This window comes from Protomyctophum parallelum, assembly GCF_964188405.1.
Source record: "Protomyctophum parallelum genome assembly, chromosome: 4".
Lineage (NCBI taxonomy): Eukaryota > Metazoa > Chordata > Actinopteri > Myctophiformes > Myctophidae > Protomyctophum > Protomyctophum parallelum.
In genome coordinates, this window is record NC_139700.1 from 16,619,694 (window position 1) to 16,642,688 (window position 22,995).

Below are 22,995 nucleotides of genomic sequence, written 5' to 3' on the forward strand. Positions count from 1 at the left end.
TACTGTACTTAAGTAAAGATTTTTGTAATTTGTTATCTACAAGCTCACAATGCTATTTTCAGAAGATTTTTAGACATTTTAAAACTTGAAATGAGACGTTCTGCATTATGAGGACTTTTACTTTTGATATACTTTAAGTACATTTTGATGAATGAATTAGAATTCTGGAATTTAGCTTGTAACAGAGTAGTTCTATGTTGCAGTATTGCAGTATTACAGTATACAGTACTGTTACTACAAGTAAAACACGTGAGCACTGTAGACTACACTCACACTGACTGTGTTTGGACCTCACAGAAGCTTTGTTTGTGAGTACTTTTGGAATGTTGGTGTTGTGTGTATGTTTATAGTTATCTTTGTAAAGAGACAATTTAATCGTGCTTATTTAAAAAACAAAAACATTTGCAGTTTATTGATGCCAGATACATCTATATTATATTGCATTGCTGTCATAGTACATTGCATTTCATGTTTGTCAGATACATTTTTGACATGCTTCTTTTTTCTGCAAAACATATAATTATGTATATGTGTATTGTGGGGTCTCGCTAGCGACACCCCGCGATGGTAAATGCGTTGCCAGGGCAACCAGACACGCTGTCAGACAGAAGACGCCACGGACCGTTAGGCCCGCCCTCGGCCGCGTAGTAGGGAATGTATACGTACATACGTATGAGATGATGGAACGACCACACCCAAATCAGCAAGCGGCCACACCCGTCATATAAAAAGGAAGGTTCAGTCTGCGTCTGACAGCGGCTGGTTCACACACACGCTCACGGAAGCACGCACAGCAAACCGTCGGGGGGTAAGAAGACACACACACTTCCACTAAACACCCCTTCATGTGTATAACCCTGCATGTCTGCACTGTCACTCTCCTCTCACCACAGGCTTTTAGGAACGGTCCAGGAAATGTCCGAGGGACAGAGACTATCGGACTGTATGAATAAAATATAGGAACAGGAGTTCCAGTTTCCACGTATCACGCTGCGGGAGGAAGGCAGCCCGCCACAGTGACGAAGACGCGGAAACTACAAATAATAAGGTCGGAAAGAAACCTATAATTCTGAGACATTGCATTGAGTCCTGTCTGGCAAACAGGCGCTCATTATATACGCCGGATCGGCTTAACGGCTTGTGCTCTCTCGGAGCTGAACCCCCGCTATGGGAGAAGACCCGCTACAGTTAAAGATAAAGACCGATGACGTCACGAAGCAAGGCATCGCCGTCACCTCTTATCGTTGTTAAAACCCAAGCCCTCCAGTGAGGAGCGAGCTATCAGAGACTGTATAAACCTGAGTTGAAATCTAATCTTCTGTTCTCATCCTTCTCCAGGCTGTGGAAGACGCCTGTGAAAATAATATTGTATGGAATATAATTTGTCCGGAACCTATGTGGGGTGTCTCCTGCCTGCTGTATGATTTGCTGCTAAACAAATAAAAAGCAGTTTGAAACTGCTGCAATCCCCTGTTCCGCCTGCTCATTGGTCACAGACCTTCCACAATATGTATATGTATATGTATATGTATATGTATATGTATATGTATATGTATATGTATATGTATATGTATATGTATATATATATATATATATATATATATATATATATATATACATTTTTTTTAATATTATTTTTTAATTGCTGGATTAAATTAAATTTAAAAAAGACTAGGTCCCTCGTCTTGGCACAGGCGGGTCGTGGAGAAAAGAACGAGGCCCATGCGTTCTTGGCATACACTAGTCTCTACTCATCTCTCTAGTGCCAGAGGAAAGGTGACAGGTGTAACACTTGGGCCAGAAGGTATCTCAGCAGTACAAAGGTTACTCTGGAAGGGTCCTTCCATCGTACTGAGTGGCTGACGCGCCTCGCCACAGGCTTGTTATGACATAATAATCAACCTCTGCGTTATCTTTGTGGTGAACACACACACACACACACACACACACACACACACACACACACACACACACACACACACACACACACACACACACAAACACCAGGATTATTTTTGTCTCCACCAGGCCGAAGGCATGGGGAGAGAGTATGTTTTGCACTCCGTCCGTCCGTGTGTGTTTGTGTGTGTGTGTGTTTGTGTGTGTGTGTGTGTCCGTCCGTCCTTCCTTCCTTCCTTCCTCCCGTCCGTCCGTTACCAGCTAATCTCCGGCACCGTTGGCCCGATCCATGCCAAACTTTGCACACACACTCCCTGCCCTGGATGCCAACGATGAACCTCTGCCCCAAATATTCCTAAACGACCTGTTATAGCGCCACCATCAGGCCGATTTAGACAAAACACATTTATGTAGATTACTCATACACATTTTATCCATACATCACACAATTCGGTATACACTATCTCCATAGTCATGTGATCAACACGGATCTGCACCATTTCCCATCTTCCATCCTGATTGGCTAAGATTGGCTTACAAAGCTCACATGATTGGTCTGTTTCGCCAAAAAATCACAAACGCTACTCCTAAACATTTTGCCAAACATCACACACAATCCTATCCTCCTGGTAGAGACCTGTGCCCAGAAGGGCACTTTTTCTAGTTTTCTAATGCAACATGACTCAGAGCAGGGCTAGGCTAACAATTGGTTGGCCATTAGCTGTCAGAAAGCCTCGAAGGAAATCAAACTAAACCAGGGCAGGTAAATATCAGAAAAGGATGATGAAACCATCAGAAATATTTTCTTTCATGACAATTAATTAATTAATTTAATTAGTAAATTGCAGAATGTTTCTTATGCAAGAGCAAAATTCCATACACAGACACATTTACTACAGGAGCATCTACTCAAACAGAAGTGATTTTTTTTAACACAGCACTTGCTGTACTAAACCACACATAATGTATGTTTTCTTAACCCATTCTGGGCGGGAACCTGTTTTGGTGCACATGCATCAGTAAGCAGGAACTGGGGATGGCAATGAAGGACCAGGAAGTCTGACGTGGCATTGTGAAATACATGATCTCGCAGTTGAAAATTATGATGATTATGGCACACATTTGCTGATACTATATCGGTACTACTTTGTCCTTATCTGAAATCGTATGAGCACATTTTCTTCCACTTTCTTTCTTTTGCCACGTTTTTCATAAAATCTCCAAACTCACAGCATTTCACTCATCAAACCTTGGGTGCAATCCGGAGGAATTTATAATGTTGTTTTTTCTTTATTTGTGGCGGTCGTCAGACGAAGGCTGAATGCCCACATCAATCCATTCCGGTTAAGAGCAACGGCCTGGCCATGCAGCCACACCGCAAGGACATGCGCGCTGTGGAGCTCAGGGACTGATGCAGTCCAGGGACAAAGCATATTATACTGTAGCACTTGTTTTGTTTTGTTTTTTATCCCGGGTTTGACCTGGGCAAATTTGCCGGGAACACATTCACAAAACAACATCTTAATGGCTTGTGTGTCCGCTTGTATCCATGGTTACTGTCACGGCTTTGTGCTTGGGTGTCTATGTGAGAATGCGTGCACGACTGCACGTATGTGCATGTGTCCTTATGCACGTGTTTTAGAGGCGTGCGTGTGTACAGGTCAGAAGAGAAACCTACAGTACTCCCCCCCCCATAACCTTCATTCTTAATTATAACAGTGTGAATGCAGATACCGCAGCGTGAATGCATGGACGCATACTGCGTGCGTGCGTGCGTGCGTGCGTGCGTGCGTGCGTGCGTGCGTGCGTGCGTGAGTGCGTGCGTGCGTGCGTGCGTGCGTGTGTGTGTGCACTCACAGCCATCATAGATGTCGGTGGGGATGTGTACAGCCGTTTGGTTGTGATCAGCCAGTCGCTTAAATGAATGGTCCAGTTTAAAGTTTGGCCGGATCCGGTTCTTTCTCCCCTCTGTATCATTTATATCCAGCTGGAGTGGAAGAAAAACAAGACAAAAGAGGAGGCATGTTACACGGAAAGCAATAAGAAACTCTTTTCTGTTGGCCAAAGTGAGGCAGCATGGAGCTGGCACTGTGTGGCGCTTTTGGTGTTTTTACCCTTTAGGACAGGAACCCCTTTTTTTCCAGAAGTTCAGGATTTAGAAGGCATTTTTAGAAATGGGTTAAAAATCATGACCCTCATATTACCAGAGTTGCCACGGTTTTGGTTTTGTTTCCCCCGCTGTGGTTTCCAGGATATGTCTGTGCCCCCCAGTGTTAGATGTACAGAATTGGTATCAAAAAAGTATACTAGAAAGTGCTCATTATGCAGAATGTCTCATTTCAAGTTTTCAAATGTAAATAAATGTAGTGGAGTAAAGTACAACAGACCAACAGCACATGCACCAAGGCCTGCCCTAGAATGGCCCCTCTCATCCTGATTGGATGAAGGCTTTGCCACCCAAAATCCAAACCGAAACCAGGATTTCTTTGACCCCAGGTGCTCACTGGGGACAGGGAGGAACTCCTTATATGGTCAGCAAACTTTAGTAGGGAGGATAATCCAAAAAATAAGAAAACATAAGTGATATTTGAATTAAGTCAAATCACTGAATATACCTTTAAGTGCAGTACTTGAGTAAATGGACTTACTGTCCACCACAATGGTAAATGGGGGGAGTATAGAGCGTCGCAGTCCCGCCCCCCTCGTCAGACCCGGAAAAGAAATCCCTGTTAATTTTCCTCATAGACTTTTCAGAAAGTATTTATTTAAAGACGTTTACGCCGCGGACAAAGCCAACTCTTGTGGTGACAAATCATGACAATAAACACAATGTTTTGGGCCAAACAAAGAATTAGAAAGTAGAAAAAAACGGCCTTTTTTGTTGTTTTTCTTCTTTGTAATTATTTGTTTGGTCCAAAATATTGTGTTTGCTGTCATGATTTATCACGACTCGAGTTGGCTTCGTACGACGCTTAAAAGGTCTTTAAATAAATACTTTATGAAATGTCTATGGGAAAAATGCATTGGGATTAATTTCCTGGGCCTGGTGTCGTCATGAAAGGGGGCAGGACTGTGACGCTCTATAGAGAGACAGAGGAGGGAGAGTAAGCGAAGGAGGGGGGAGGGGGGGCCGTGGGAGAGGGAGAGAGAGAGAGAGAGAGAGAGAGAGAGAGAGAGGCAAACGCTTGCTTCCTAATAAAGCAACCGTGTAGCTATAGCTCATTCATCTCATCTGTCAATTAGAGGAGAAACATGGCAGAAACCTCTTCACCTGCGAGAGCAGACTGCAGAGGGAGGAGGGAAGCTGAATGTGAAGGAATTAGAGTTAAGTGAGAATAAAAAGTATGCAGACATGAATGCCATGAATATGGAGACGGTGGTTCTCGATCTCGAACATTGTCATGTCAAAGACCGCCCCTAAGTTGATATATGTTTGGCCGTGGACCCGTAGGCCCGACCCGGCCCAAAACGTTGGGGGTCGGTAGGGTCAGGCTTGGGCAGATCATTATAAAAATATCAATATATAAATATCAATATATAAATATTATTGCTGGGCCGTTATCGGCGTTAACGTGCTGCGTTAACGCGAGACTCTTATCGCACGATAATAATATATATCGCCGTTAATCTATTCTCAAAGTTGGGTCTGGGAGCTGCATGGGTCTGCACAGTGGCCAGGAGGCGGGCCGTGCGTGTGCGCACGCGCTGGTGTGTGTGTGTGTGTGTGTGTGTGTGTGTGTGTGTGTGTGTGTGTGTGTGTGTGTGAGAGAGGAGGCGGAGCACTGCACTGTGAGAGGGACGGTAAACAGCAAGTCAGCAACATGTTAAAGATCTACTTACTAGAAAAGAAAGAGGCAGCGATGGATCCAAAAGTCTGTATCCATAAGTTCTGGGACATAAAATTGCGCTAAATACTGTTATCCATGGCGGCAGCAGGCTGCCAGCTGTTGTGCTAAGCAAAACCACAACAAACACCCCTTTGACCAGGGTTGCCACATTTCTGTGAGAGAGAAACAAGCAACCAGGTCTATGCAAATGTTAACAGGCCAGATCAAGTCAGAAAATCTGAAAAAGTCAGAAAATAAGTATAAAATAAGTTCTTAAACAAGGACCACCAATATTTTAAAGAAACTTTACAGATAAACAAGTCCAAAGTAGCTTATAATGACTAGACTTGGCAACACTGTGAACAGTTCTACAAGCTCACAATATGAAATATAAGGTATTAATAGGCTAGTTGTATTGTTAATATCCAAAATTAGGGATCCTGGTCTAATTGGCCACCTGGCCTGAGAAACCCGTTCTCAAGGACTTACTTCTGGTCATTATTTAGCTAGCGCATACATATTTTGAATGCTTTCGGCAGAGTTCAAATAGATTAATCGATTATATAATTTATATATAATATATATATTATAATTTTTTCATGGAGGCCGAGGCCCGGGTCCGACTAATTAGAATACATTTTAGGCCCGGACGGAAACCGTCGGGTCGGGTTCGGGAAGAATTTGCATGGGAACTCCACTACAAGCTCACGCTTGTAGATTGCAGATCGGCTATTTTCAAACAGCCAAAGTGGTTAAACTGATTCTGATGCCATGTGAACCCATTTTGCGGGGGACCCCCTGAAACCTGCAACCCCACCTTGAGAACCACCGGAAAAGGAAATGGGGAGGAGAGAGTGGTGAGCGGGAGGTAAAGAGGGGCGTGGGGGGGAGGGGGGGGGGGGGGGCACAGCGTTGACCCCATTACAAGCCGGTAACCTCTGTGTGTACGCCGGGAAGTGTACGGGCAATGGAGAGAATACACTCACATTGTCCTTGGCGTTGAAGTAGGCAATGTCTCCATCCTGTAAGCAAGGCACAGGAAGCACAGTACCAATTAGTAAATGGCATTTATAGATCGTGCAGTAAAAGCGACAGAGAAGATGTCTCATCATGTCATTTTCTAACTAAGATAGAAATCCAACACTAAAACTGGAATTGTCCTATTTCGACATAAAGGAATAATGGATGACACCTCTATTCCGTTACTCAAATGTAGGCTATATGCGGCTTACTTTCACACATGCTGTGTGTGTGCACTGCTTTTCACTTCAGACTATGTTCACTGCTTTTCCCTTCTGACTATGTTCAATGTAAGCCACATCATATAGAACTGTGTGTGTGTGTGTGTGTGTGTGTGTGTGTGTGTGTGTGTGTGTGTGTGTGTGTGTGTGTGTGTGTGTGTGTGTGTGTGTGTGTGTGTGTGTGTGTGTTTGTGTGTGTGTGTGTGTGTGTGTGCGTGCGTGCGTATGTGTGTGTGTGTGTGTGTGTGTGTGTGTGTGTGTGTGTGTGTGTGTGTGTGTGTGTGTGTGTGTGTGTGTGTGTGTGTGTGTGTGTGTGTGTGTGTGTGTGCATGTGCGTGTGCGTGCGTGCGTCACCTGAAACTCGTCTTTCCATTGATGCTTCATCTGGAAGTTCTCCGCAGCTGTGGCCAGTTTCTGGGTGGGGTGGGCATGCGGGAGAAAAAACATGACGGGGAATTTAGAGTGGAAAACAACACACAACTCGTCTGCAGTCTGAGCCTAATTATAGACGGCCTGGGGCATGACAAGCATACGCTGAAAAATATTTTGTTTTAAACGCACAGACCAAAACAAGTGTCAGGTGTGTAGCATCCGCGAGACAAAGGGCTGGTTAGCATCTCAACCCGCTGAATTCAAACCACAGGATAACCATCACACTGATAGCACACTGTCCATTTAAAGCGCATGCATTTTAAAACTGCTTTTAATATTTCATATCATCTTGTCTATGTCCCTCAAAGTTATTTCTAATGGTTTGAGCCTCAATCACCACTCTGATATAACCAGTCCTTTGTCATTTCTTTCTGGACTTTGAAAGCAGTTTTAGTGAGGGTGCTGATATGATATACAGATTATTTAATATTTTAGTCATAATACTGATGCTAGATAAAACCAGGCTCGTTTCCATTCCATGCCAGCTTGGAAAATCAACAATGGTGGAGATTGTAAACAAAGTGGAAATGCAAACTGAAGACTGAAGAAGAGGAGGAATTATACAAAGTAGGGTGACATTGAGGACATCACGATGAGGACAAAATCAGTTGAGCTGTTCCTGAGAGAATTTTCCATTAATGCACCTGATATGATATGAAAGCCTGATTGTTCAAAATTGGTTATTTGTGGGGATAGAAAACACATATGGGAGCCCCAAAAACACAAAATAAATGGAAAAAGTAGAATGTATGTTATAGGTCCTTTAAAGCCTCATTGCCATCATCAGTGTGTCACAATGAAAATGTTGTACCACAGCCACGGAGATTATAGGTGTGTGTATGTGTGTTTTTGAGAGAGAGAGAGAGAGAGAGAGAGAGAGAGAAAGGGGTAGACAGGTAGAAAATGAAACGAGCAGCAGATACATGGGAAGAGAGAGAGGGGTAGATAGAGATGCTCTGAGAAATTAAAGCAGCTATAACATGCATTTTAAAACAGTTTTTAATATTTAATATCATATTGTCTATATGTCCCTCAAACTTATTTCTAATGGTTTGAGCCTCAATCACCACTCTGATATAATCAGTCCATGGCATTTGTTTTTTGCTTCTGAAGCTGTTTTAGTTGCAGTACCACAATGTCCTGAGGTGGTGGGGGTTCTGATATGCAACTTATTTCATATCTGAGTCATTATAATACTGATGCTAGATAAACACAGGCTTGTTTCCATTCCATGCCAGCTTGGAAAATCAACAATGTGGAAATTAAAATGTGGAACTGAAGACTGAAGAGAGGGAGGAATTATACAAAGTAGGGTGACATTGATGACATCACAAATACGACCAAGAGGAGACAGGGAGAGGTATAATTAAGAAATAGATAAGGGAGAGGAAAAGTGAAAGAAAGAGAGAGTGGATCTCCATCCACTCTCTCTTTCTTTCAGTCTTCCAGGTCTTTCAGTTTTCAGATCTGAGGGAAGGACATAACAAATATGGGCATTTGTAAATTAGCCAAGAGAGACCCTACGAGTGTGCTGTGTGTGGAACGAGCTTCAAATGTTTCTTTCTTGCCTTGATCTCCTACCACCCCTCCCCCTTCCCTTTCTTTGTTTTCTTGGAGAAATAACACGGTGGGAACTATATGCACATAAACAAATTTCACTCACTTTTTTACTTGTAAAATGTGACAATAAATGTGACAAATGTGACATTAATTAAAGATGATTCTGAGTGTGATTCTGAGTGTGATTCAGAGTGACACATTATATATGAAAACATCATTACATAGCATACATACACACAAATGCATTACAATTTACAATTTAGGCATTTAGCAGACACATTTAGCAGAGTGATTTTACGAAAAGCTAGAACAATACATGGTAATACATCAAATGCATGGAAATAGTCATCTGGGATCATGAGTAAACTAAGAACCGTCATCCGTCTAACACTAGAAAGCCATACATTGAAACTATAAACACTATAGAATGCTATGGAATGCCAGATCAATATGACCTAGCATCTGTCTACATAACATGCTATCTAAATGATATATTTTAACCTTTGCAGAAGCCTACAAGGTCAGCGAGTCTAGGGCAAGTGCTACGGCCAGTGCTACGGTATACGGGCAACGGTGGAGTCTGAAGAGGTGAGTTTTCAGACTATGGAATTATGTGAAATGGATTCCCAAAACGCAGCAACAGTGTGGGCTGTAGGGATTATGTGGTAGAGTGATATTTACACATTAAACAGTCCACTTATAGACCTCAGTGACCCGCGCACACACATAAGTACAGCACCAAGTACAGCACGCAGAGAGAGTGAGAGAGATAGAGAGTTAGAGATCGGTTAGTGTTTCCCCCTCACCTCCCAGTTGGTTTGTGAACCTACTGTAGCAACCCGAATGAACCTTAAAGTCTATGAGTAACTAATGACTGCAATGAGTCTATGAGAGCGGACGAGAGAGCTTGAAAGGACAAGATGAAGAAAACACAGAAAGGGCAGATAACGGGGCTGGCAATACATAACATTTTCAATCTACAAGGCTATCTACAAGGATAACATTAGCCAATAATAGCAGCTATTTTGGATATGTTTGGCAAAGAGAAAGAAGAAGTACAGGGAGCTCAAGTCTAGAGGCTTTAAATGGTTAACAAACTGTATTATAGCGTACTGTATGTATACAAAGTGTGTCCCTTCATCATGTCTTTTAGTTTCCAAATAAGGGATGATTCCGTCTGGACCTTTGTTCCATGCTAGACAGTAAATGTGTGGTAAAACGCTTTGTTGATCCCCACCATCTTCTAAGGAAACCCACCTGTGTGTCTTCTGTCACACTGCAAGGTTAGTTTACCTCTGCCTCCCAGACACTTCCCCAGCACAGCAGGGATGTACTGTATTAGATCAGACATGACAGAGGTTGTGTCATTTGCAGTCTCCCACCGGCACAAGATGTCTGAGATTGTTATTGTCTCTCACATACAACGGAGACAACAACCCACTGTTTTCTTTTTTTTCCCTTTTTTTTTTAACGAAGACTTTTCTAAAATACTTTTCGTACATTTGTATTCTGGAAATAGAATTAGTGCAGGTTAATTATAATAATTATGCTAAAACTCTTGTTGTCCACAGCAACCCCCTTGAACCAGCCACCCGGTGACAGTTGCTCCATTCAATATGGACACTGTAAGACCAAAATGAGCATTTCGTTCAATGACTTCTTTGTGCACTTGGTGGTTTTTGATGAGACAGCGCTCAGCACACTCCCTCTTATAACCTATAGTTTTTTTTTTTTATATGTTTATTGACAATGTTTACATGTACAGAAAAATGCACATAGTTATACATCACTATCAAAAGGATTAATGCAAGAAGCCAATGGCTTATTTCCATTGCAGTCCCTTAGTTAAAAACACAACAATGAATGTGTATGAGTGTATGAGTGAGTCCATGTGAGTGTTTTAGGAATGTATTATATAATAATTATTATGTTATGTTATTATTATTATTATTATTTATTTATTTTGTGTGTGTGTTTTTCGTGAGAGTGCGTATTTGTGCGTGTGCCTATATGTACACAAGAGACAATGGGTACATAACACACATCAGGGGGATATGCAATAGTAAAAAGATACAGCATTCAATGTACAATAATTTCAAGTAATTATCAAGTAATAATAATAAGTTAGCCAAACAACGAGTGCCATTTTGTCACTGATTATCAATCATGTCTAATCCTGAATTCATATGAGAGTGTCTGACAACTTCCTACACAACGGGGGAAACACACCTCTGATGGAGTATTTAATAAGGCGAGATGGCAACAGAAGATTTAAGACTGTAATAATAGATTCCTACAGGGAGGAGCAGAAGGTACCGTGTTCATGTTCACAGGAAAAAGGTCAAGTGTACAGGGTCCCGTCTTTGTGGGAATGTCGAAGGCCACCTAATGTCAATGTAATGTCACGTCATGTAATGTCACCTTAGTCATGCTAATGTCACAAGGTTCAACCAGTCAGGCATAAATCCCGGACCACCGTTCATAACCCGCCTCGGGCTGTAGATGCTGTAGGTTGCAATGCATGTGGAAAAGCACACGGATAGGATATGCACGCAGACACACATTGGCACACACGAACACACATGCACACAAGCAAGCACACATGTACGCGCACACACACACACACACACACACACACACACACACACACACACACACACACACACACACCCTTGGTCACGATACTTTTTATTGACCTCCGAAAACATGGATGTCTTGTATGATCACCTCTCACAATCTGAGGTCAATTCCAATACAAATAGTTTTTTGGATACGCGCTAGTCGGGGACCAGTGGATGGAAAATAACCGACCATGTCGGCAACGCAGAAACGATCCGTTGCCTGGTTACGGTGACGCCAAAAGCCGGTAAAAATTCTCATTAAACATTATAAACCCTTATCTCGTCCGATCTCGCCCTAGGGCTAGGCGGGCTGCGATCATCAATTCATCTCGTCCGATCTTGCCTTAGGCAGTAAATGCCATATAATGAGACACAAACAATGACGTGTGCATTGATAAGAGGGCTGTAATGTTTAGATTAGAAGCATGGACATAGCTCACCTGTCGAACACTACTCAGCACCAACGATAGCTGGCAGTTCATGTGGTTCAGAACCACGGACAGAGCTCACCTGTCCAGCACCATGGACAGCTCCACGCTGCTAAAAGCCCCACAGCTAGCTGTATTAATGTGACTAGAAGAAAGCCCCTTCCTCTACAAATTAGATGGCAATACTGTGTAATATTGCCCAATTACACAAACACACACACACACACACGTCCTAAGAGACCAGACTGACGATGAGAGCGTTAATAATTCATAAAGTCTACAAAGTATCTGCCTGTGTGTGTGTGTGTGTGTGTGTGTGTGTGTGTGTGTGTGTGTGTGTGTGTGTGTGTGTGTGTGTGTGTGTGTGTGTGTGTGTGTGTGTGTGTGTGTGTGTGTGTGTGTGTGTGTGTGTGTGTGGTGTGTAGAGTGTGTCTGTGCTCTGCAACTAAACTACATGTCAAAATGAATATGAAAATGTGAAAAAGAGGCAAATACCGTGATATAAAATAGTAATATGAAAACATTGCTTTAATAACAACAATAAACCAAAAACTGAAAGAAAAGTGTTACTGCAGATAATCGTCATTCTAATAGGAAATGTTTTGGAAACTTAAGGCAGGTCTTTTTAATTACAGCGATACATGAACTTAACGGTTTTACTGCTCCTGGCGGAACGTTCCATCATAAGGAATCCAACCAGCAACTGCTTCTGGCGTAATGTTCCATCTGATAAGCTTTATTATTGATATCAAACCGGATCGCCGATTTCTTTTTTATTATTATTATTTTGGCTTGGCCTTTCCTTCTTTAGCGATCCTAGACCGGATTGCGCAACCACGCTGCCATCCACCTCCCATTATACAGGCTGACTAAAAAGCTGAATAACTCAAAATCTACGGAGCTCTCCATGGTTTGGATAAAATGTGCAATGTTCGGAGGTCTGCTGATTATCCGGTGGTTTAGATGGAAACATTGGCGCTTTCTAGAGCGAGGATGGCTTCATTTTAGCTCGCTAGCATTGACGCTATTTATTTAGCATTAAAGATGGACGCCCAGACAGAATAAATAAACAGGATAAATAAATAGCAGCTCACATCGTGTGCTGCATTGAAATCGGCTCGGCAGTCTGCGGTTGGCTCTACGTCCAGCAGGAGGCAGTATATGGGTTATTATATACCTACTTGAGGAATCACATGTATTTTGTAAAGTCCACATGAGGGGCACACTTTCATTAAAGGTTTCATGACATTAATTTATTTATTTTTTCATTTATTAATTAATTAATTTAAAATTTTCGTTTTTCTTTTAGGTTCTATGACCTCAATTACACCCCAAAAAATCTGAACATTGAACATGCAGTGGATTTTCTGTGGTCTGGAGTTTTCTCTGGGGTTTGGACGCCTTTTGAGCTTCAGTGAAAACAGGCAAAACAGTGAAAACAGTGACATATGCTGGCAAATCCCGTTGACATATATGGGATTTGCAGACTGTCACATCACAGAGCACTTGTTTGAGCCAGAAAACCCCAGACCACAGAAAATCTACTGAAAGTTCAGGTTTTTTGGGTGCAATTGAGCTCAGAAAACCTAAGAAAATTAATTACCAAAACTTGAATATGGCGGGTCTGCAACTACACTCAAGCACGTACGCACGTGCACACATACATACACGTACGCACAATCATAAACATGCATGCACGCTCTCAGGGGACGATGTGATCAAACACCCTCTGAGCTGCGTGCCTTTGATTAGAGGAACCAGCCCGCTGTGTGACAGCTAAGTGCTCTATGGTGACATAAACGTTCATTACGGAGAGAGAGCCTTGCGAGTCCGCTGTGTCTGCCTATTGATCAGAGACTCGTCCTCAGTTCCTGTAGCGGCGAAGAAAAGACTCATATTTAGCACTAGAGCACTTTGTCTAATGGGAGTGCATGGTGTTATGCTTCGCTATGTAGCTCTAACGGCTTGTTAGTCTACGTTTCTCTTCATATGTGGAATAGATATATAGCGGGGCTCCCCGGATGTAATGAGTCCACTCTGTCACGCTATGATGACCACCAGAGACCTATCGGGACGCTCGGTTGTCTTAATGGGAGAAAGAGGGATGGAAAAGAGGGGGGTAGGGGGACCGGACAATAGCAGCCACAGAGTGGAAAAAAAGAAAGAGGAGTGGTAGAGGGAGGGATGAGATAGAGAGAGGACGGTGACACAGGGTTGAATATGGGCCACTGCATGAAAACGGCTGATGCTGCCTGCAGCCATGAGTATTGCTGACATTACTAAAATAAAGTCCCATAGGCTGCATTACAAATGCACCTCAAAAAAGAGCTAATGATGACTGCAAAAACCCTAATGCCTATCAATATTCCTATATACACACACTTGACAGCAATTAGGGAACATGATATTCTATTTCCCATTCTGTGCACCATTTTAGCAGATACTACATAATATTTATGTAAAAAATAGACAAATTCAAATCAATCAATATTTGGGAGCCATTTGGGAGAAGAGGAGCATTTAGACAACTGGCCTTAAAACTAAATTATGTGAATTATTATGTTAATGCAACATAAAACCATTAAGTACAATATACATATTATGGGTTGTCAACATTAGTTAGTTAACTGAGTTAATTCAATTGTGAAATTAATTAGATAAAAAATGTTCCAATTAATCCATGCCTGCCACACTTTTTGTTATAAAGAATGAAAACCTACATACATATGTTAAATGTAAACAGTATATCCACCTTTTGTCATAATTTATCTTTCTATTCCCACAACAATATATAGTAAAAACATGACATATTTTGGACATAGTTTGAATGGTGATTAATCATGATTAATTAATTCATTATTTTTTAAGCTGTGATTAATCTGATTAAAATGTTGAATCGTTTGACAGCCCATATTATAACAAATAAAAAATAGGGATGCACATACACAGATTAGACACACCAACAGACCGACATGCAGAAACAACGGTCGGACTACCGCTCGAACTACCGTGCTTGCCATGTTTAGGTTAGGGTTTGAGATAGGTTGTCGATGTCGGTCTAATGACTGCCTAACGAATGACTAGTCTAAACTATACATATTATAGTTTAGACTAGTCATACAAACTATACATATTTTAACAACTAGAAACAAAGAGGACCCATTATTAAACAAGTAAAAATCTGTCCTGCCGTTACACTCAATGTAACGGCAGTTTTGTTTTAGAGCAGGTCGTCTAATGATCCCTGTGTCGGCAGTTCGAATCCTGGCTCCTCCTGTCCACATGTCAAAATGTCCTTGGGCAAGACACTGAACCCTACATTGCCTCCAATGAGTTTGTCGGTGTGAGCTTGCCACCATTGGTGTGTGAATGTGGGAAGTGAGGACGCTGGCGTCGACTGTTTGCCGCTTCACCTCCCAATGTATGAATGGATGAACCATTGTAAAGCGCTTTGAGCACTTGGAAAAGCGCTATAAAATGCAATTAATTAATTATTAATAAAATAGGAAAAATAGCAGATCTACAAGCTAGGTAGGGCGTCAGTTTAGGAAAAAAACATACAAAGTCGAACTTTGGAGAAAGATATTGAATAAACAAGATATTCAAACAAGGCGGCGTCTAATAACTAAGAAGAGAAGAAACAAAAGGAGTGAATAGGTGGATATGTAGATGGTGAGAATAGCAGCTTGGTCTGTGGCTACTTAAAAGGTAACAGGGAAACGAAAAATCACTGGCAGGGGCTGAATTATTTATTTACTCAGGCAGTAAATGAGTTAAGGTCATTATATTTAATAGAAAAATACAACTGTGTATCATCTGCATATAAATGATAGAAAATGCCTTTCTAGGACACTAAGAGGTAGCATATAAGGAGAAGAGACCAAAGATAGAACCCTGGGGAACACCACAGGTCAAGGGAGCTGTAGAGGAGACATCGTTATCGGTAGCCACAGCAACGCTCCTGCCTGACAGATGAGAGGAAAACCATTCAAGAGCATACCAAGTTAAACCCACCTACTGTTAGTGAGTAAAGTGGCGAAAATAGTACAAAACATGCATGAGGAATGCATGTCTTGCTATACTCTGGCTGACCTTGTCCAAGCAGGCAGGTGGTGGACACCGCAAATTTGATTGCAGTGCACTGCAGATTTGCAAATGACAACCCTCCTACTGTGCCTCTCCTTTCCCAGAGTCACCAAAATACCACACACCTGCAGATGATGAACAAATCACCACTGTGCCAACAAGAAACTGGCAACTCATCCACATGATGGCACATCTCACTCTGGCACAGGTTCGTACAACTTAGTTTGAATTGGCTGATTTAACCAATAACCATGATAGAAGAAAGGTTGTTACTAAGGTTCTTCTTAGAAATATTGCTAGCAAAATAATATATATATATATTTTCAAAATGTCCAGAATATGAATGAATATTCTTTTTTATACCATTGTCACTATGGTATAAGCGTTTTTTTTTTGTTTTTTTTCTGGCAGGTTCACATGGTGCATTTTCGAGCACAGATTAGCTCTGCAGAGCTTGTTATGGACATCCACAGATGATGATATAAGGCTGTGTGGCACCCAGACACTTCCCTTTCATTGGGCCATTGTACTGCTTAGAATTAGAATGCTTGTTTCTGCCCTGCTCAGGAGGCTTATGGTTGTCATTCGGCGGGACCGCCCAACAAGCCCGCCGTGCATTTAGTGAGAGAGCAGTGCACAGCTTAAAGGATAGGGAAGATGAGGCAGGCTCTGCTAAGCCTCGGGTGTGTGTGTGTGTGTGTGTGTGTGTGTGTGTGTGTGTGTGTGTGTGTGTGTGTGTGTGTGTGTGTGTGTGTGTGTGTGTGTCTGTGTGTGTGTGTGTGTGTGTGTGTGTGTGTGTGTGTGTGTGTGTGTGTGTGTGTGTGTGTGTGTGTGTGTGTGCGTGTGCGTGTGTTGGATGTGTGCGAGTCCAGAGTGCCATGTCCTACATAAAAGTACATGCATGTGTGTGTGAATGCATGTACTATGTGTACATGCATGGGTGCACTGACACTGACAAGCACGTCTGCATGTGAAATGTCCACGGGTCTGAAATCAATAGGCCATCCAGAGTGTGAGCGCCCAATCGCGCAGACAACAAAGTGATACGTCGCCAGCTACTAGCGGCCATAAAAAGACCATTAACCAATCTTACCTCTTCTTCCTTTGCCCTTATCGGACAATATTAAACCCCCCCACCCCCGAAGAGATGGGGAAGGGCATAAGAAATAGCGGAGAGTGTGGGGATGACAAGATGAAGGAAGAATGAGCCTGTCAGAGAAGGACACAGAGAGACAGAGAGAGAGAGAGAGAGAGAGAGAGAAAGGGGGGAGGTAATATGAATCATGAACAGATGGATTCACGGGGAGGGGACTTGAAAGACACGAGACAACACCACTCTGCATAATCCGAGTGTTCCTGGGCTCTCATTAAAAACTGGCTGATGAGTCGGCGTCATGGGAATACATGAGGAGAGAGTATATAAGGCAAGGAGGAGAAGAGGTGGGGTATCTTGTCAGGCTTTATGTTGTCACCTGCTGCGTAAGGGAAGGGATGAATTTGCAAATCCTTAACTTTTCTCATCTCACGTGTGCGTGTGTGCTCAGCGATTTTGTGTGTGCGTGCATGTATGTGTGTGGTCTTGAGATCGTTTGCTTGTAGTGTAGATCTGAGCAAGCGTATACGTGTGTGTGTGTGTGTTTGTGTGTGTGTGTGTGTGTGTGTGTGTGTAAGCATCTGCTTGGGTGGCTACTTGAGAAGAGAAAGTGAGGAGAGAGTAATCGCGCCAAAGAGATGGGGGGATAGAAAGAGAGAGAGAGAGAGAGAGAGAGAGAGAGAGCAGGGGGATTTGCAGCTTTGGACAGACAGAGCACAGGGGAGAGCATTCTTTTACATGGCCTTTATTAAAGGCCAGTGCTCTCCTATGCCTATGGGAACGTAATGTATACACTAGTTGGTCCCCGTCTCCAAACATGCACAGCCACGCACGCAGCCACGCACGCACGCACGCACGCACACATGCACGCAGCACGCATGCACGCATGCATGCACGCACGCACGCACGCACGCATGCACGCACAGTGTTTGTTCATGACTCAAGCCCCGCCGCATTCATGAATGCGCCTTTAAAATGTTTATACAGTAGAGTATAGGGTTAAGATGCACTTCATGCACTATACCTTAACAGTTACTGTATAACATGTATTTAAACCAATGTTTAAATCATTTAAAACAGAATAAAAACATGATAATGAGTTTAAAAGAATAACATTATCAAACAATAACATTTTAGAATTGAAATTATGGAAGGACATTGTGATCTACCGTTGAAAGCATCGCGGACACTCACCTCCTAGAACCGCACGTACCCGAGGTAATCTTACATGACTGATTCTACACAAAGCTTTCCCCTTAATTGTGTTCCCCTGACACTATTTACACGTACCTTCATTTCAGCCTCTCTCAATGAACTCAGAACATTCGAAGGGATGATTCTTTCCATGGAAATGAACCATGTACAGTGGTACAATGTAAAAATAAATCAAAGAAAACTTGTGCCGGGGCCAATATCTACCATCCCTTCTGGGTTTCATAAAATATCAAATATCCAATTTGGAGAATGTGGTCACATCACATCAGTGATCCACAAACACCGTCTGGAATACTTCTCAGAGAATCTGTTAGTCACTTGGCCACGTTTCTAGTTTAGATCCACCCATCTGCCCTATTCTGTCTGTCTGCTGTGTGAATGTTAATTTATATGAAAGGATGTCTCAGTACAGTATCGCATCTCATTTTAGAATGTGTCCTCTAGATACAATTAAAAGCTAAAACACATGTACAAACAAAATAGTGTTACATAACAAACATACAGTGCAAATACGCCTTATGTCCGTCACACACCACCAATCCTTAGCTGTTGTACAAGACAATTGTATACGATGACCCAGATAATAAATCTATTACATCATGCAGTATAAAAAGCAACTGAAGCAGTTTGGTGGTTTATGTGAAGCACAAGTAAACTGAGGCTTGTAAGTAAATCCACATTAAAAGCAAGAGGCATTGTTTAAAGATGAGAAATTAAAGATGTCCTGAAGAAACTGAAAGAGGTTATAGATCTAAGAAAAAAAGGAAGATTATTTCAGTCAGCTAAGGCTTTGTATTTGAATGGCCTGCCCTGCAGCCGAAGAAAACGAAGAAAAAGTGCATAATCTCTGAGTCGATATGATAGTCTACTCTACATTAACCAAAAGCTGTTTCAAATAAAGTACAATTAAAATAAAAAATATTCAAAAATGAACCAGACCCACTGAACTTGCCTTCTATATTTCTGCTACAACCAATTAAGGGATTCATACGAACAATGGGGGGGGGGGCTTAAAGGAGAGTTCAAGGTCAATCCAAATGAAGTCCAATATATGTGAACAATTCGTCTTTCTCACAGCTTTAGCCATCATCAGAATTGAAAAGCAGGCCCAGGCCGTAGCGTAACGGTCTGGGCACCGGACTGGTGATCCCGCGGGTTCGACTCCCGAACCCGACACGGCCTTTACCGCATGTCATCCCCCCATCTCTCTCCCGTTTCCTGTCAGCCTACTATCTGTCCCTTAAAAAATCAATAAAAGGCGTAAGCCGCAAAAAAAATATCTTAAAAAAAAAAAAAAAATTGAAAAGCAGCAGCAAATCAAAGCAATATAGACAATTATGCGACAAGCTAAACACCATGCTGCTGTACTCACTCTTCAATGGTTGTTGAAGCCAGTTTGAAACTCTAAAGTATTGTAGAATTTGCCTGCCTGCCTGTCTCTGTCTCTCTGTCTGTCTGTCTGTCTGTCTGTCTGTCTGTCTGTCTGTCTGTCTGTCTGTCTGTCTGTCTGTCTGTCTGTCTGTCTGTCTCTGTCTGTCTGTCTGTCTGTCTGTCTGTCTGTCTGTCTGTCTGTCTGTCTGTCTGTCTGTCTGTCTGTCTGTCTGTCTGTCTGTCTGTCTGTTTGTCTTTCTGTCTGTCTGTCTGTCTGTCTGTCTGTCTGTCTGTCTGTCTGTCTGTCTGTCTGTCTGTCTGTCTGTCTGTCTGTCTGTCTGTCTGTCTGTCTGTCTGCAAACCAGGTTGAAGCCTTGCACAAATTATGGAGATCAAGAATCTAATTTGTATCAGTCGGCTTAGAGGCTTAGAGGTGAATAATGTTGCCAATACTAAATGGATTTCCTCAGACACGATTTTCAGCAATGTATCGTTGATGTTAGGGCGAAACGTTGTATCTCCATATTTCAACTTGTCGCGCAAAAGTCACAACAATAGATCTGATCTACAAGCTCACGACATGTCATGTTGTGAGTGTTTAACATCTTTTAGTTTTTCTATTTTTGAACAAATGTCTACATCAAAGGGAAAGTGACAGATCTGCTTCAGGCCTGCTCGTGGGCTTAATTTGTGCCTTAGCTTCCAGAGCTCAGCTACGGAACCTCCCTCCTGCACTCCAATACCTATAGAAGGCGTACCACCACCCCAAACGTCTGTATTTATAACCTCCCTCCTGCACTCCAATACCTATAGAAGGCGTACCACCACCCCAAACGTCTGTATTTATAACCTCCCTCCTGCACTCCAATACCTATAGAAGGCGTACCACCACCCCAAACGTCTGTATTTCATCTATTTATTATTTTAGTTTCATTTTCTTCCTGCTACTTCTATTTCCAGTACGATTCCAAAATAAAACATGGATTGAATGATCACCAGCCACCACATACTGTATGTTACTGTACTGTTCTGATGACGGGCCACCACATGTGTTACTGTACTGTTCTGATTAAGGGCCACCAGCCACCACATGTACCAACTTCTGCTGCTAATGTACTATCTAATGTTGTTATACTGTATTCTCCGCTGTGCCAACTGAACAAATGCAAATGTTATGCCTACTGTATTGTGTTCTGACGGGCGGGCCACCAACCCTTACTGCTGGCCGTTGGTTGTGTTACATTTAGGTCAAAAATACCTAAATAAAGACAAATTGATAAATAACGCGGAACGCGTAATCGACCCTCAACTTCGTCCAAAATAAATTAACGCATGCCTCAAATTGAAAATGAAATACTAGGCGCATCAGTACTATGCTCTATACAACCCTATAGAGAAAGCATTAAGACAACAGGTCACAAAACTAAGTTGGAGAAGGTGATGGGACTGAGCAGCAAGTAGGACAAGCATACAGACAGACAGACAGACAGGCCCATGCATTTGTACACACACATTAAAAACTAAAAAAGTGTGCACTCACTGGGAGGTTATAAAAGAAAAATGTGATCAGTGCAAAGGGGAGATGGGAGGTTGAGTAACATCTGCTCTAGGGACCAGAATATCTCTGATCGCATCATAGGGTCGGCTCATTACTGCATCACGCACACGCGTGCACACCACATACGCATACACACGCACGCACGCACACACACACACACACTCCCTTGCTCATTATCATAACACACTGACAGCAGGCAACAGATCAGAAGTTGCAATAAAAGTTGAGACTGACACCTGGGGCACACACACTCCGTTGCACTCAGCCACACGCATAAGCATGCACACGCACACACACACGCACATGTGCACACACGCACACGCACACGCACACACACACACACACACACACACACACACACACACACACACACACACCAATAAGCGGTGATAATTATACATGACTTGAGGGACTGCTTCATTTGCGCCATAACACTTACGAAAATAAGACATTATACAGCACATTATATGCAATGAATACATTACTAGAAAGCTTATAAAGAAGGCATTATGAATGCACACACATGCACGCACGCAAGCATGCACGCATACACATCCGTGCACACACAGGGACCTGTCTTGGGTTTTAGTGCTGGTTGAGGTATTACTCTGTTTTAGACTGGCCATTAGTCAGTGAGAACCGCTCACCTCAGGAAGAGATAGAGAAACTAGAAAAAGTGCCCTTCTGGGCACAGGTCTCCACCAGGATAGGAATGTAGGACATTGCAGCTTGCCTTCATCTGGTGGTTGGATAAAAGGGCAACAAAAGTAAATTAGAGGTAAAAACACTTTTCGGCCAGTTATAGCGCCACCTTGAGGCTGAGTTGAAATTGTTCATGTGGCATTTCTTCCTCGGCCTAGTGGGAATGTGCGTGCACAATTTCACGGAAATCACGCGATGTGTTCATGATTTGCAGCATTTTGTTTGAAACTGAGCACTCCTGTGAACTTTGGAAGCCAATCTTAACCAATCAGGATGGAGTCTGAGAAATCTGAAAGACCCGTTTCGTTGAATGGCTCTAGAGAGACTGTGTACCAATTTGCGCGATGTTTGGACAAAATCTGTAGGTGTACTGTGCAAAAACTTGTTTTGCACAAAGCGGCCTCCTGGTGGTGCTATAACAGGCCGTTCTGGGAATTTTGGGGCAGAGGTTCATCGTTGGCATCCAGGGAGTGTGTGTGCAAAATTTGGCATCGACCGGGTTGTTTTGCACAAAGCAGCCTCCTGGTGGCGCTATAACAGGCCGTTCTGGAAATTTTGGGGCAGAGGTTCATCGTTGGCATCCAGGGAGTGTGTGTGCAAAATCTGGCATCGACCGGGTTAACGGTGGCCGAGATTAGCTGCTCACGGACACACGGACGGACGGACACACACACACACGGACGGACGGAGTGCAAAACATACTCTCCCCCCATGCCTTCGGCCTGGTGGAGACAATTACACATATGCACGTGCACACAAATACTGCAAAGCGGCGATTCAGGGGTTCAAGCCAATTAGAGAGAAGTTGAAAGCTCTGACGGCTCTAGACCGCTGACAGTTTCTGACATATGTATTAAAGATAACTTTGTAGTGAAGGCTTTCACCTACAATTTACAATTTAGGCATTTAGCAGACGCTCTTAATCCAGAGCGACTTACAATAATCAAGAACAAAAGCATGGG

At 42.7% G+C, this 22,995-nt stretch overlaps 1 protein-coding gene across 1 annotated transcript in view; it reads right to left on the reverse strand.

Moving 5' to 3' along the window:
- The window catches only part of LOC310857083 (voltage-dependent calcium channel subunit alpha-2/delta-1), a gene marked incomplete at both ends in the record, with an annotated part of 183,238 nt that overhangs the window by 151,044 nt on the left and 9,199 nt on the right, over nucleotides 1-22,995 (reverse strand). The window contains 3 exons of the mRNA XM_083762696.1: nucleotides 3,757-3,886; nucleotides 6,713-6,748; nucleotides 7,322-7,381. Of these exons, the coding sequence (XP_083618822.1) occupies nucleotides 3,757-3,886; nucleotides 6,713-6,748; nucleotides 7,322-7,381 (226 nt within the window). The remainder of the gene's footprint in view (nucleotides 1-3,756; nucleotides 3,887-6,712; nucleotides 6,749-7,321; nucleotides 7,382-22,995) is intronic.